The 17,304-nt window shown below is 39.9% G+C and overlaps 1 protein-coding gene across 1 annotated transcript; it reads right to left on the bottom strand.

Moving 5' to 3' along the window:
* Positions 1–14,346: 14,346 nt before the first annotated feature.
* LOC117275378 (uncharacterized) lies at positions 14,347–15,505 on the bottom strand. The gene is made up of 3 exons (XM_070179066.1): positions 15,346–15,505; positions 14,983–15,203; positions 14,347–14,862 (listed from the first exon to the last, which is right to left on the bottom strand). The coding sequence occupies exons 1-3, from the start codon at positions 15,503–15,505 to the stop codon at positions 14,347–14,349; spliced, it is 897 nt and encodes a 298-aa protein (XP_070035167.1).
* Between the last annotated feature and the right edge of the window lie 1,799 nt (positions 15,506–17,304).

Genomic DNA, 17,304 nt, shown 5'->3' with positions numbered 1-17,304 from the left:
AGGATTTCCGCATCTGCGGACTAGGAGGCGCACCTGCACACTCGCATTTGCGAGAAAGAGTCCGCATCTGCGCACTCAGCTGGCCAGGCCTGGAACCGCACCAGCGGCACCACAAAAGAGAAAGGGGGAAATGCATAAGCGAGCGACTTCGCATATGCGATCGAGGAACCGCAGAAGTAGACTTCGCACCTACGTGCAAGCTTCCGCAGAAGCGAGCAAGCTCCCAAGCCTTAAGGATCACAAAAGCGACCACACTCACGCAGAAGCGGAGACGCTCATGCGCTCCAAGCGTTGCAGGTGTGAAAACACCAGAACCAGACCTATTCAAAACCATGAAAACATCTGAAACTCGTCTAAAACACACCCGAGGCCCCCATGACCTAGTCCAAGCATACCAACAAGTTCTATACCCTAATACGGACTCGCTCGAGTTCTCAAATCATGTCAAACAATGTCGAAACTATGAATCTCACCACGAATCGAACTTATAAATTTTCAAATCTTCTAACTTCTAAACCTCGCGCCAAAGCCTATCAAATCAACCCGGAATGACGTCAAATTTTGAAGGCAAGTCCCAAATGACATAATGGAGTTGTTCCATCTATCGAAATCGTATTCCGATCCCGATATCAAAAAGTTCACTTCCGGTCCAAATCTCCAAAAATTCAACTTTTGTTATTTCAAGCCTAAATCCACTACATACCTCAAATTCACAGTCCTTACATGCTCCTAAGTCCAAAATCACCCAATGGAGCTAACAAAACCGAAGGAACTCCATTCTTGAATCGTCTTCATACAGTTCCAACTACGATCAAAATCCTAAGACTTAAGCTTTCGTTTTAGGGACCAAGTATCCCAAATCACCCTGAATCATCCGGTAACTGAATTTAACCACGCACGCAAGTCAATACACATAATACGAAGTTGCTCAGGGCCTTATGCTGCCGAACGAGACTTAAATTCTCAAAACGACCGACCGGGTCATTATATCCTTCCCCTCTTAAACAAACGTTCGTCCTCGAACGTGCTAAGAATCGCCTCGAATTCTTCAAATCACTAAAAGTACATATCCAATATACACCCGCGAGGGACCCCACGTCACCCCAATCCACATAAGCCTAACGACACCATCCCAACTGTAATTTGTCCTTTCTATCGACACTGATAAGCCTTAGAGTCAAAATTCTTACCTTTCATTTATCTTCAAAAGACCCGATTCTAAATCCATAACCGGTATCAGTCTCAACCAACTATAACAACGCATGCCTACACCCACAAGGTACGATCACACAACAAGACACACCACACATAGACCCATAATAACATTTTTTATCACAATAGCTGCCCGTAATCAAAATCATCACCGGTAATTAGCCTCATATCCGTTAGAACTCTATTCAAACCTCCACAACACTGACAACGATGCAAGAAACAAGAAGACCTCTTAACTATACACCTGAATCAACAAGTCACAACTAACACCACCGGGCACACATCCCGCAAGCTAAAACTCGAGAAGCATAGAATGAAAATGACTGAATATGTAAAGAGAAACACATAAGGGAAATATCAAACAAGCCCGACAGGCACAACTCTCTAACATTATCATATTACAAATCAATTCAAAAGGAAAAATCAAAGTACATGAACAAATCATAAGGATCTCATTCTGGTATAACCTTCCACCGCGGCACGCAGTCCGGCTCAAACATATCAAATCATATGGAATCGCGAGGGTCTCACCCTCAACTCTGAATCACAAGTCGAATACACATCATACCAATGGAAATCTTCCACTACTTCAATTCTGCCAATAAAATCACAACACTTACTAAACCCTTACCCCAGTAGAGTATCAAATCACAAATCGTAACCAATTTACTGAGGAATCACATCAAACCTTCCATAATGGACAACATGAATTCACTTCTAGTCTCATAACTTTCAATAATAAATAGAAACAAACGATAGATACGGGCTACCTCTCATAGAGTCTCCCAATAGGAGTAAACACCTAAACATAATACTAAATCACGAACTCACCCATAGGTGGGACAACAAATAGGGGAACTCGCCCCGACAAGAAGAACCGAATCAAAATACGAATGGTGCCCCTCTATAACAAATCAAAAGCATACCTGTATGACATCATATGGCGTAGTGGCCTCAAGCTTACTATATGAAACACATCAACGGGTCGGGCCTTCCCCTCTTGGGTGCCATCTACTTGCCCGAATACTCCGCTGTGACACACCTGTCCAGAGTCTAGGACCATCTCTCACCCTGTGGCTGGTATCTCCACACTCGAAGTAACCTCTCTGCTGATGTGGTTGTGGGAACTGTGCGGTACGGGTACTCTGAGACTCATGAGCACCTAAAACACTGTGCGAAGACTGAAGTGCAAACTGAACTGGCTGACCCACAAAACCTCTACCATGTCGTACCTTGCCTCCAAAATAAGGACCACTAGATCTCTCCGGTCTACGAGGCCTCCTCACCTCCCTTTACTCTCTCTCTTGATCTCTCTTGTACTCTCTCTTATGGCCCTGCATGTCCTCTCTCTTCTGATCCCACATGCCCTCTACACGGCGAGCGATCCCTACCACCTGCTGAAACGAAACATCTGACTCTAACTCCCAAGGCATGCTGAACCGAATATCATGCCTGAGTCCCTTAATGAATCTACAGACACGCTCTCTAACTGTGGCGACCAAAGCCGGTGCATGCCTGGCCAAATCACTGAATCTTACGGCATACTTTGACACTGACATAGTGCCCTGGCGTAGCTGCTCAAACTCCACGCGCCATACATCTCGAAGGGACTGAGGTACAAACTCTCTCAGGAACAAATCTGAAAATTGAACCCATGTAAGTGAAGCTAACTCGGCTAGGCTACCCAACTCATATGCCCGCTACCACTATTAAGTCGTTCCCCTAAGCTGGAACATAGTAAAAGCAACCTCATTCATCTCCACAATACCCATAGTACGGAGAATGCGGTGACACTCCTCCAGAAAACCTTGTGCACTCTCTGAAGCCAAACCACTGAATGTAGGAGGGTCATATTTCTTGAACCTGTCAAGTCTAAGCTGCTCTTCCTCAGATGTTGTTGCCCTGACCACGGGCTGAACTGGAACAACAGGCTGTGTCACCATGACACCTGGAACCTGACCAACATGAACTCGCTGCTCTGGGGTGTGGGCACCGAGAGTCTGGGTTCCTCCCCCGGTCTGTGAAGTAGTTGGTGCAACCGGAATTAGCCCCGCCTGAGTCAATGTACCAAACATACTCAAGAACGGTGCTATGGTCTCCTGAAGTCCGCGGGTAACAGCAGGTGCCTCCGGCACCAGCCCCCCAACTAGAAATACTGGCGGCTCTGGTATGTGCTCTAGCTACGGCACGTACTCTTTGTCAGCCTCTGCCCCTAGCGACATCTGCTCCGGGGGTAACATTATCAGCAAATGCAGCTTGTGTCCTCACCATCTGTGAGAGAATGGAATGATAAAAGTTCAAACTTCGAGATCAATGATCTCACACGATAGAAATGAAAGAAGTGAGACTGTCCTAATAGTTCTGTAGCCTCTCGAAGATAAGTACAGACGTCTCCGTAGAGATCTGCAAGACTCTACTAAACTCGCTTATGACTCGTAGCACCTATGAACCTAGAGCTCTGATACCAATTTGTCTCGACCCAATATTCCCTCCGTTTGGTATCGTGATAGCACCTAGTCTTAGGGACTAGGTAAGCCTAACATTAATTGAAACAACATTATTTAAATAACATCTAACAAGTTAAATAGAAATCTCTTACAATTCACAAAACTGGTAGTACAAGTCATAAGCTCTACAAAGTGTTTGCTAGAAAACTTCTAAATACAACTGTCTAGAAATAAGAATAAACAGTGCAAAATGAAAACTTGAAGGTGACTCTAAAGCCTGCGAACGCAGCGACAGGTTTAGCTTGAGTCTCCGCAGCAACAGTCCACAGAGCTAGCTAACGAACAAATACCTGGATCTGCACAAACAATGTGCAGAAGAGTAGCATGAACACACCACAACGGTGTCCAGTAAGTATCAAGACTAACCTTGGTGGAGTAGTGGCGAGGAACAATCAAGACACCCACTGGTCTAATAAACTAAACGAGTAAAAGTATATGAACAATAGGAGTATGATTTCTACATAAGGGCTATGCAATATGGCTCACAATACAGTAACGTCATTAAGGAAGGAAACAACAAGTATCAGCGGAATATCATGAAAATGACACAGACAAAGTGAATGGAACACAACCTAAATCTGAAATCACAAATACAGCAAGGACAAGTAATAACTCATCAACTACAACCGCTTTTACATCAGGTTTTAGCCAACAACTCCACGAGTTACCGAACTTCGGACAAATCACAACTCACGGGTCTCAATACCTGAACCCTAACACTTGGCATCATGTGCCCTCATAACCACACTGACGACTCACGTGACAATATAGCTATTCTCACATAGAAGGCAAGTAAACAAGGGTGAGCATCTATGCTCAACAATGTCAAGAACACCTTTTATCCGATAAGAGTGCTTAACTACGTGTATGCTTGTAGAAGTGTCCTAGCATAGTCCATATCAGCAAATAAGCATAAGGAAAACAAATGGACAGTGCGTAGAATATTGTCTCACAGCTTTCACAAGATAAATCTCACACATGTATGTATACCACTGTAAAAATATCAACAACAAGAATGCCCCCAGGCCACAAGTCATCACAAATCAATCCCTAACACAGCCCACCTTGTCTCGCCACGTGTACAATAATAAAGTAAGTGCCCGCCTTGTCTCTCCACACGTGCATAACAATATATCCACCTTGTCTCGTCACATGCGCAACCCATATATATATACATATCCCGGCTTGTCATGCCGTATATGCAATTATCAATAGTAACAATAGCACAGCAGAAACCTAGTGCAACCCTATAATAATAATCGCACGGCAAAAACCTCTTGCATCACAATAATAACAACTGTACGACAGAAACCTCGTGCATCACCACAATAAGTACAAAATCAACAATGGCAATAATACAAAGTATGACAAGTAAATCAACTCAAGAACTTTAAATCACAAGAAACAGTAGAATCAATTCACAAGGAATAACCATAGTAAAGAATACTAGGCATAAAGAGAACAACTCAAAAAGGGAAAGACTAATATGTAGAAACGGTCCAACAATATACATTTCAACAACATGGAAGCTAACATGAGTCAAATAAATCCAAATAAAACAAGTCGACTAAGATGTGGGATATCTAAAATTTCTTTTAAGGTTGAGGAAATTTCGAAGGATATTCAACAATTCAATTAAGGATAAGCAGCGGAAAGATAATCATAACCTCAATTAAGACTGAACAAAAAGGGAAAGACTAATATGTAGAAACGGTCCCACAACATACATTTCAACAATATGGAAGCTAACATGAGTCAAATAAATCCAAATAAAACAAGTCGCCTAAGATGTGGGATATCTAAAACTTCTTTTAAGGTTGAGGAAATTTCGAAGGATATTCAACAATTCAATTAAGGATAAGCAGCGGAAAGATAATCATAACCTCAATTAAGACTGAACAAATCATAGGATGAGATAATAATAATTCCAAATAAAGATAAGGAGTTATGAAAAGATAGCATGACAATAGAGGAGGTAAAATCTTTAGTTAAGTCAAATAAGAGTCAAATAGGCAATAAGAGTGAATCCTAAAAATAATTAATTCTAATTAAAGCATGTAGAGGTGAAACTAGTAAATAGGAACTTAATCATATCAAGAACAACTTCATACTCAGTGAATATAAGGACCTAAGAATCCTAAAATGCCAACTTTTGACAAATAAGTCTGAGCACGCACTCGTCACCTCGCGTACATGGACTACAATGAACATAGAAGACTCAAATCCTAAGGGGAAAATCCCCCCTCACAAGGTTAGGCAAGATAATTACCTCAAACCAAGCTCAAACAATCGGTCACAATGCCTTTCCCACGAATATTCGACTCCGAATGATCCAAATCTAGCCAAAATAATTATGTATCATAAATACAACTATATTAGTCTAATCAAATTAATGAAATCAAAATTTTAGTAAAAATTCCGAAATCCATCCTAAAAGGTCGACCCAGGTCTGCGTCTCAGAATCGGGTAAAAAGTCACAAAATACAAACAACCATTCACTAATGAGTTTAACCATACTAAAATCATCAAATTCTGATACCATTTCGTCCCTCAAATTGTGATTTTTCATTTTAAAAATTTTCTTCAAAAATTACCCTTTTTCCTCAACTAAAACACAAATCAAATGATAAAAATAAAGATATAATCATGGAAATAAAACAATTCTAGGTGAAGAACACTTACCCAGTCAATTTTCTTGAAAACCCCACAAGGAAGCTCCCAAATCCGAAGTGTAAAACTCAAAATATGAAGAAAATGGCCAAATCCTTGACTTAAATGATTCTGCCAGGATTTCTGCATCTGTGCACTCGCATTTGTGAGAAAGAGTCTGCATCTGCGCACTCATATGTCAGGCCTGGAACCGCATCTGCGGATTTATAGCCGCACCAGCGGCACCGCAGATGCAAAAGGGGGAAAAGCATAAGCGAGCTACTTCGCAGATGCGATTGAGGAACCGCAGAAGCGGACTTCGCACCTGCGTGCAAGCTTCCGCAGAAGCGAGCAAGCTCCCATGCCTCAAGGATTGCAGAAGCGACCACACTCACGTAGAAGCAAAGCCGTACCTGCGCTCCAAGCGTCACAGGTGTGAAAACACCAGAACTGTTCAAAACCATGAAAACATCTGAAACTCGTCTGAAACACACCCGAGGCCCCCATGACCTCCAAGCATCCCAACAAGTTCCATACCCTAATACGGACTCACTCAAGGTCTCAAATCACGTCAAACAACGTCGAAACTATGGATCGCACCATGAATCGAACTTATAAATTTTCAAATCTTCCTGCTTCTAAACCTCGCGCCAAAGTCTATCAAATCAACCCGGAATGACGTCAAATTTTGCAAGCAATTCCCTAATGACATAACGGAGTTGTTCTATCTCTCAGAATCATATTCTGACCCCGATATCAAAAAGTCCACTTCTGGTCCAAATCTCCCAAAATTCGACTTTTTTTCATTTCAAGCCTAAATCTGCTACATACCTCAAATTCACAGGCAGGACATGCTCCTAAGTGAAAAATCACCCAATGGAGCTAACAGAACTAAAGGAACTCCATTCCGAATTCGTCTTTATACAATTCCAACTACGGTCAAAATCCTAAGACTTAAGCTTCCGTTTTAGGGACCAAGTGTTCCAAATCACCCCGAATCATCAGGTAACTGAATTCAACCACGCACACAAGTCATTACACATAATACGATACTGCTCAGGGCCCTATGCCGCCGAACAAGACCTAAATTTTCAAAATAACCGGTCTGGTCGTTACAAGTGGCTAAGAGCCTCATTAGTCTGAGTCTATGGGTCGTTATTGACTATTGTAGTTGACGGTTGATTTCTTTGCTTGGTTTATCATATTAATTTATCTATTCAATGTTAGACTTAATTATCTTGTTGTGTAGCTAACAATAGAGTACTGTCACATCTCTTTTTTCCCGGGGATAGGGGAGTTGGAGTTTTTCAATTAAAGTGACATTATTCGAAATAAGATTATTTATTTAATCAGAGTCGCCACTTGAAATAATTATTATGGTGTCCCAAGTCACCGGTTTATTTTAGAATCCTAAATTTAGAAAATTGACTCTATTTAAGGTCCGCAAACACAGAAGATCGGGTAAGGAATTCTGTTAATCCGGGAGAAGGTGTGAGGCACTCCCGAGTTCCGTGGTTTTAGCACAGTCGCTTTACAATTAATACTTGGCCTAATTATCTGATTTCTTACATGTTTTAGACCTATTGTGCATTTTACTCTTTACCGCTTTTAATTATTTACTTAACCGTTTTTTAGTATTTATGGAATTCTTTTTTTGAACAAGCTACAATGTCGTACACTTGTCGTTTTGGTACATATTGAGAATCGCGCCACATGAAACGTACCCGCAATTTGCAACATATTTATTTTATTATTTTTGAAGTTATGGTCAAGTTGCGTGAAACGCGCACTTGAGTTGGGATTTACGTATCGTGACCATGCCATGAGAATCGTACCCATAGTCACGATGATTTATTAATCGCGCCTAAAGCAACTAGCATGTGCTCATAATTTGTTTTTTCTTACGTGTTTGAGATCTTTGTAAGGTCAATAGCTATGGAAATCAATTGTCAAAAATGGGTCAGCTTTTGCTCTTACTAAATTGGGCGTGACATAAACTATTTTGGCCTAGATAAATTAAAATTGATCGTAGTACAATTGGTCCTTTAAAACCAACTAAAAAGTAAGCTCAGTTACTAGCTTACCAAGCTACTCCATTAGTCCACAGTCCATTAGTCATTTTCAGTAGTACATACTTCGTTAAAAAAATCCAACTCCATTTAAATCTAATTAACACTCATGACCCAACTATACAAAATGTGCCGACCAAGACATCTTTGCTTTAACATGTACAAATTATTCTATCTCAAATTTTAAACAGAGAATACATGCCTTCCTACTACTACTAAACGTGATTTTATTATTTTTTAATTAAAAAGAATTTCACTTCCCATTTTTCTTATTTTTAAAAAAAAATAATTCCCCATTTTCCATTACTTTTATTTTTTAATTTCTCACTTTTTACTTTTATTATATTTAAATTCCCACTTTTTTTACTTTCCTTTTTTTATTTTCCACTTATTTTACGTTTTTTTATTTCCACTCTCTTTTACCTTTTTAAAAAAAAAAAATTCAGCTACCTTTACTTTTATTTTTTAATTCCAACTTTCATTTACTTTTTATTTTTAAAAAAAATTTCACATTATTTTACTTTTATTTTTTAAATTTTTCACTTTCTTTTCTTTTTATTAAATAATTTCCACCTACTTTTACTTTTATTTTTTAATTCTATACTTCTACTTTTCATATTTTTTATCGAATCCAAAAAAGTTTAAAAAATATTAAATTTTTTTGGGTTTTTAATTTATTTTATTTTAAAATAAAGATAAAAATAATATTAATAGTAATAATTTACCTTTAAAATTATTTTTAATTTTTATTCTATGTATAATAAAATGTCACAATGCTAAAAAAATATATATATTAAATTTCTAAAAATATTTACACAATAGAAGATGATAAAAATACAAATATAGTCAAAATTTAGGTGCTCACAGCTGCCCCTCTTTGCTTGGATACATGATGAGTTTTCAAGCAAAGACTATATGAGCCATATGACTAGTTTTTGACGAAGCTGTTATTCAAAAGGAAATGAAACAAAAGATAGGGTGCAACCGAGTCCTGGTTTGGACAGCTTACATATCCCGGGTTATAGGGGAATCAGGTCGCGTGTAGTTCAAGGAGAATGGTAGAATGATGAGCTGACAAGTCGAGTGAGGTTCTGTCGAGGCTTTGGTTTGCGGTCCTGCTATTATATCAAAACAAAAATGAAACTAAACAAGCCTATCAGTTATGAGTTATAAGATTCTTATCTATGAGTCTTCTGAAACTTGATCTTGAGTCTTGACTGGTTCTTCATGCAGACTCTGATCTAATCCTTGATGCCCGCTAGTTGTAGGTGCTAATTTATTGTTCTATAGCTTCTTCTAATCAAAACGGGATTCCAATGCTCGTGGCTTCAGTCATGTCTTGAGCATTCCACATCTTTTCAACTGCTTTTGCATTTTGGATTCACTTATTTTTTTTCTTTTCTTTTATTATGAATTGATACTTCTTATTTTGGTCATATCGAATCCAATTCCTCGAGCCAAAACCTACTCAAACACCAAAACAAACAAACGAACTAAATTTTTCTGCCCTAGTTTGCACTAGAAAAATTTTGTGAGTTATTGTAAAAAAGTTCTAAACTACTTCTTTATTGAAAGTAATAAAAGGTCGCGGGTAGTGTACCCCGAAAAGATCATGCTAATTTTTTTTTTGGATGGTGTTCCTTTATTGTCAAAATGATGTCTCAACTAACGATTGGTGTATCTTATGTTGGAAAAATGTGGCCAGGGAATGGTATACCCTATATTGGCAATGATATTTTGGAATGGTGTACCGTGCATTTAAGATCAAATCAACAAGGGAATGGAGACCCTATTTTGTAAAAGAGACTACGGAGTGGAGACCCTATGTCTAAAATAACATCAACTAGGGAGTGAAGACCCTATGTATAAAACAATATCAACTAAGGAGTGAAGACCCTATATTGGAAAAGAGACGAAGGAATGAAGAGCCTATTTCTAAAAATAATATAAATCAATTAGGGAGTGGAGACCCTATGTTGGAAAATGTGACTAGGGAATGGAGACCCTATGTCTAAAAAATAAAAATCAACTAGGGAGTGGAGACCCTATGTTGGAAAAGGCAACAAGGGATTAGAGACCCTATGTCTAAAATAACATCAACTAGGGAGTGAAGACCCTATGTTGGAAAAGAGACTAGGAAATGGAGATCCTATGTCTAAAATAACATCAATTAAGGAGTGGAGATCAAGGTTTGAAAAGAGACTAGGGAGTGGAGACCCTAGGTCTAAAATAACAATCAACTAGGGAGTGGAGACCCTATGTTGGAAAAGATACTAGGAAGTGGAGACCCTATGTCTAAAATAACATCAATTAAGGAGTGGAGACCTATGTTTGAAAAGAGACTGGGGAGTGGAGACCATATGTCTAAAATAACAATCAACTAGGGAGTGGAGACCTTATGTTAGAAAAGAAACTAGGGAGTGGAGACCCTATGTCCAAAATAATAACAACTAGGGAGTGGAGACCCTATGTTGGAAAAGAAACTAGGAAGTGCAGACCCTATGTCTAAAATAACATCAATTAGGGAGTGGAGACCTATGTTTGAAAAGAGACAAGGGAGTGGAGACCCTATGTCTAAAATAACAATCAACTAGGGAGTGGAGACCCTATGTTGGAAAAGAGACTAGGGAGTGAAGACCATATGTCTAAAATAACATCAACTAGGGAGTGGAGACCCTATGTTGGAAAAGAGACTAGGGAGTGGAGACCATATGTCCAAAATAACATCAACTAGGGAGTGGTGACCCTATGTCTAAAATAACATCAACTAGGGAGTGGAGACCCTATGTTGGAAAAGATATTAGGGAGTGGAGACCCTATGTCCAAAATAACATCAACTAGGGAGTGGAGAACCTATGTTGGAAAAGAGACTAGGGAGTGGAGACCCTATGTCCAAAACAACATCAATTAGGGAGTGGAGACCCTATGTTGAAAATGCGACTAGGGAGTGGAGACCCTATGTCTAAAATAAAATCAACTAGGGAGTGGAGAGCCTATGTTGGAAACATCAACTAGGGAGTGTAGACCCTATGTTGGAAAATAGACTATGGAGTGGAGGACCTATGTCTAAAAAATAAAAGTCAACTAGGGAGTGGAGACCCTATGTTAGAAAAGGCAACTAAGAAGTGGAAACCGTATGTCTAAAATAACATCAAATAGGGAGTGGAGACCCTATGTTGGAAAAGAGACTAGAGAGTGGAGACCATATGTCCAAAATAATATCAACTAGGGAGTGGATACCCTAAGTTGGAAAAGAGACTAGAGAGTGGAGACCCTATGTCCAAAATAACATCAACTAGGGAATGGAGACCCTATGTTGGAAAAGAGACTAGGGAGTGGAGACCCTATGTCCAAAATAACATCAACTAGGGAGTGGAGACCTTATGTTGGAAAAGCGATTAGGGAGTGGAGACCCTATGTCTAAAATAAAATTAACAGTGGAGTGAAGACCCTATGTTGGAAAAATTAACTAGGGAGTGGAGACTCTATGTATAAAAAATAAAAATCAACTAGGGAGTGGAGACCCTATGTCGGAAAAGGCAACTAGGGAGTGGAGACCCTATGTCTAAAATAACATCAACTAGGGAGTGGAAACCCTATGTTGGAAAAGAGACTAGAGAGTGGAGACCCTATGTCTAAAATAACATCAACTAGGGAGTGGAGACCCTATGTCCAAAATAATATCAACTATGGAGTGGAGACCCTATGTTGGAAAAAAGACTAGGGAATGGAGATCCTATGTCTAAAATAATTTCAAGTAGGGAGTGGAGACCCTATGTTGGAAAATGCAGCTAGGGATTGAAGACCCTATACTACCATGATTTGGAACTTTTTCTTTCTTTCTTTTGAATTTTTTTTTTCATTTCAATTTTCTTTTAAAATATATTTTTTAGAGAATGAGTAAAATGCGGGAAAGAATTTGGAGAAAACTTCCCTTTTGGGGTTATTGTTGTTGTAGAGTTATTTTAGTCTTCGTACGGTTTCTTTTGGTTGCACCTGCTTCTTGCAAGGTTGCTTTGGATTGCACATGTTTCCTATGGTTCAAACAAAGAACAATTTGTCAGTTTGAAACGGTGGTTGTTTTTGCGGCCTTGAGTGTTTCAGTCATTTTGATATTGGCCGGTTTTTTTGACGATAATTTCAACTGTGATTGGTTGTTTCCTGGATACCGATTGCATTTCTGGCCCCGGAGAACCTTTGGATTTTCCAAGATTTTACCATGACGGTTGGTCACGTGAGACTTAACCTTTTTTAACTTTATTTTGCCTTTGTGGGCATTTGACTTCTTTCTTCCAAATTTTTAACTTCAAAGCATTGGGGAACCTTTGGCTCTTCAAACTTTACCTAGACGATTAGCCACTTGAGGCTTAACCTTTTCAACTTCATTTTTCCTTTGTAGGTACTTCAATTTTATTCCCTTCTTCCAAGAGTTTTTGATTTTAAAGCATCGGTCGCCATGGCCAGTCGGGGTCGACTTGCTGCCCCTGCAAAGCTGGGTGCATTTTTTTCATATTAGCTTGCAACAAATGTGAGCCTTGTATATCAATCTTGCTATCTCTTCTTTGCCTTAGTCTTTGGAACAAAGTTAGACCGAAAGGGATTAAAAGAAAACGAACAATGGAACGGAGAATGAGTTTAAACAAGAGGCGCCACTTTCGGGAAAGGAAAGAAGGACTTATCTAGAGTACATGAGGACTTCAATGAACATGACATGCCTTTTGGACTGGATTCCTGACCCTTGTAAACCATCCGACTCTCAGAAATTCATCACAACGTTTGCCTCGCAACCGAGAAACCTTGCCTAGGACTGTATCGATGCCGATGGCTGTGAGGATCCTCTTTTTGATCAGTGGCGCCCTTTGCGGGTTTTCAACAGCTGACCTCTCTCATTTATCTTCTCAGCATCGTCTTATAGTGCTCTTTGCGAGTTTTCACTAACAAGACTCTCATTTTCAATTTTCTGCTTACTATCGCCTTACGGTGCCCATGAGGGTTTTCACCAATAAGACTCATTTCATTTCTCTCATTTGGTTGTATCAGATCTAAGTGACTATATTCTTCAATTCTTAAACATTCCTGTCAATTGATTGGAAGGACTTGGAAAAGATTTGGGTGGAAAAAATCGGATTGAAATACAACTTTGGAACCTTTTAGGTGAAACTATCGCCGAATCATCTGCCCAGTTTCAACGTTTTGGGAAATGTGGGTTTTTATTTTGGTGTGGATGAATCCCGGAGAGAGGCTGCCTACGTATCCTTTCGGAATCAAGTCGAACGTAGTTCAAGGAACTTTGTTTTTGATTTTCTTTCATTTTTTTCATTTTTCTTTTCTTTTTATTTTCTTTTTGTCTGTTGTTTTTCAATAACAAATTCCATGTTCCAAAGAGGATAATCAAAGAAAAAAGGAACCGGCTCAAAAGGGGTTGCAAGGATTGGTAGTGTTTGGGTAGGGAGAATGAAAGTCTTTGTCAACCCAATCAGAGCATATTAAAGTTGTGAAAAATGGGTCAAATGTAATACCTCTTAACCGCATCTGCATTGACAATTGTCTCGGGGTCATTTCCTTCAATGTCTCCCAAATACAGCGATCCCTTTGGCAACACTCTTCTTATAATGAATGGACCTTTCCAGTTTGGAGCAAATTTTCCTTTTGCTTCTTCATGATGTGGGAGAATACGTCTCAGAACGAGTTGACCCACTTCGAATTTCCTGGGCCGCACTTTCTTGTTGTAGGCACGGGCCATTCTTTGTTGGTACAAATGCCCGTGGCAAACTGCGGCCATCTGCTTTTCATCAATCATAGTCAACTGTTCCAATCGGGTTTTGACCCATTCCTCGTCCTCGATCTCGACTTCAACAATGATCTGAAGAGAGGAAATCTTAACTTCTGCGGGTATTACAACTTAAGTGTCATAGACCAATAAGTAAGGAGTAGCCCCAACTGATGTTCACACAGTTGTGCGATATTAACGCAAAAGGAAGCTCTTCATGCCATTGTCTTGAGCACTGAATCATCTTCTTGAGAATCTTCTTGATATTCTTGTTTGCAGCTTCAACGACGCAATTCGCTTTGGGCCGATAAGGGGTAGAATTGCGATGCGTAATTTTAAACTGTTCGCCTATCTCCCTCATCAAGTGACTGTTCAGATTTGTAGCATTGTCTGTAATGATAGTTTTAGGAATACCAAAACGACAAATAATGTTGGAATGCACGAAGTCCACCACTGCTTTCTTAGTGGTGGCTTTGAAAGTGACTGCTTTGACCCACTTTGTGAAATAATCAATGGCAACCAGGATGAACCTGTGTCCATTTGAAGCTTTTGGCTGGATTGGCCCAATAACATCCATGCCCCAAGCAACGAATGGCCAAGGCGCTAACATAGGATATAACTCTAAAGGCGGTGCATGAATCAGGTCACCGTGTATCTAGCATTGATGGCACTTTCGGACGTAACTAAAACAATCCTTTTCCATGGGCATCCAGTAATAACCTACTTGGAGAATTTTCTTTGCAAGGACATATCCATTAATGTGAGGCCCACATACTCCAGAATGCACTTTATTCATGATCGTTTCAGCTTCTCGCGCGTCTACACACCTCAAAAGATTCAGATCTGGAGTTCTTTTGTACAAGACCTCTCCGCTAAAAAAGAAACTGCTGGCAAGCCTTCTGATAGTTCTCTTTTGATCTCCACTATCTTGCTCGGGACATTCCTTTGTTTTCAAAAACCTTTTGATATCATGATACCATGGTTGAACATGTGGTTCTATTTCAATGCATTACAATAACCATGCCTTTCTCGAATTTGGATTTCTAGTGGGTCAATATGGACATTTCCCTGGTACGACAACATTGAGGCCAAGGTACCTAGTGCATCAGCTAACTCATTGTGTAATCGTGGAATATACCTGAATTTGACACACTTGAACCGTTTGCTAAGGTTGTCCACATGTTGCTTGTATGGATGAGTTTGATATCTCGAGTTTCCCACTCGCCTTGGACTTGCCGGATAATCAAGTCAGAATCCCCCATGATTAACAATTTCTCTACATCCATATCAACTTCCATATTCATGCCCATAATGCAGGCTTTATACTCAGCGGTGTTGTTTGTACAGAAGAAACGAAGGCGGGTTGTGGCCGGATAATGCTGACATGTGGGCGAAATCAGAATTGCTCCAATCCCGACACCTTTTTTATTACAGCTCCATCAAAGAACATTTTCCAAGCATTAGTGTCCTCTGGAATTACTTCAACTTAGTTTACTTCCTCGTCCGGAAAGTAAGTTCTTAGGGGTTGGTATTCATCATCAACCAAGTTCTCAGCTAGATGATCTGCCAAGGCTTGAGCTTTCATTGTCGTGCAGGTGACATAAATATATCGAACTCAGTGAGCAAGATTTTCCATTTTCATAACCTTCCCGTGGGCTTTGGTTTTTGAAATATATACTTCAAAGGATCCATTCTGGTTATGAGATAGGTGGTGTAGGCCAAGAGATAATGTCTGAGCTTCTGGGAGACCCAAGTCAAAGCGCAACAGGTTCTTTCCAATAGGGTATATTTGGCTTCATAACTGGTGAACTTCTTGCTCAGGTAGTATATGGCTTGCTCTCTCTTCCCAGTCACATCATGTTGCCCGAGGACACAGCCGAAAGATTTTTCTAGGACTGTCAGGTAGTAGAACAAAGGTCTTCCGGGATCAGGCGGAACCAACACTGGCGGATTTGACAGATATTCTTTGATTTTATCAAAAGCTTATTGACACTCATCTGTCCATTTGATCGTCGCGTCTTTCTTCGGCAACTTAAATATGGGCACACACGTGGTAGTAAGCTGAGCGATGGATCTACTAATGTAATTCAACCTCCCTAGCAAACTCATGACCTCTTTCTTAGTTTTTGGAGGTGGTAAATCTCGAATAGACTTTATCTTTGTTGGATCTAACTCAATACCCCTCCGACTGACTATAAACCCAAGAAGTTTCCCAAATGGAACTCTGAATGCACATTTATCTGGGTTCAGTTTCAAATCATACATGCACAGACGCTCAAAGAACTTCTTTAGATCTCGCACACGGTCTTCTTGTGTTCTGGATTTAATGATCACATCGTCCACATACACCTCAATTTCCTGGTGCATCATGTCATGGAAGATGGAAGTCATAGCTCTCATGTAGGTTGCCTCGATATTTTTTAGACCGAATAGCATGACCCTGTAACAGTAAGTGCCTTACGGTGTGGTGAAAGCCGTCTTTTCTGCATCTTCTTCATCCATCAGAACCTGATGATACCCAGTGTAACAATCCACAAAAGACTGTATCTCATGTTTGGCACAATTCTCAACAAGAATGTGGATGTTTGGCAATGGAAAGTTGTCCTTGGGGCTTGCTTTGTTCAGATCCCGATAGTCAACACACACTCGTGTTTTCCTATCTTTCTTCGGCACTGGAACCACATTATCCAACCACGTGGTGTATCGGATCACTCGGATCACACCAGCTTTCAGTTGTTTGGTGACTTCTTCTTTGATCTTATCACTGATATCTATTTTGAACTTTCTCTGCTTCTGTTGGATAGGTGGATAGCTGGGATAGGTTGGCAATTTATGTACCACTAAATCGACGCTCAGTCCTAGCATATCATCATAAGACCATGCAAACACGTCCTTGAATTCAAACAAAAGTTGGATCAATTCATCTCTAGTTCTTTACTCAACGTGAATGCTTATCATGGTTTCTCTGATCTCTTCTGAACTGCCCAAATTAACTGGCTCAGTGTCATTTAAGTTTGGCTTAGGCTTATTCTCAAATTGTTCCAATTATCGATTTATTTTCTTAAAAGCCTCATCTTCATCATATTCTGGTTCTTGA

This window comes from Nicotiana tomentosiformis, chromosome 6, assembly GCF_000390325.3.
Source record: "Nicotiana tomentosiformis chromosome 6, ASM39032v3, whole genome shotgun sequence".
NCBI classification, from domain to species: domain Eukaryota; kingdom Viridiplantae; phylum Streptophyta; class Magnoliopsida; order Solanales; family Solanaceae; genus Nicotiana; species Nicotiana tomentosiformis.
The sequence above is the reverse complement of the archived record's forward strand: the minus strand, read 5'-3'. Positions and strand labels throughout refer to the sequence as shown.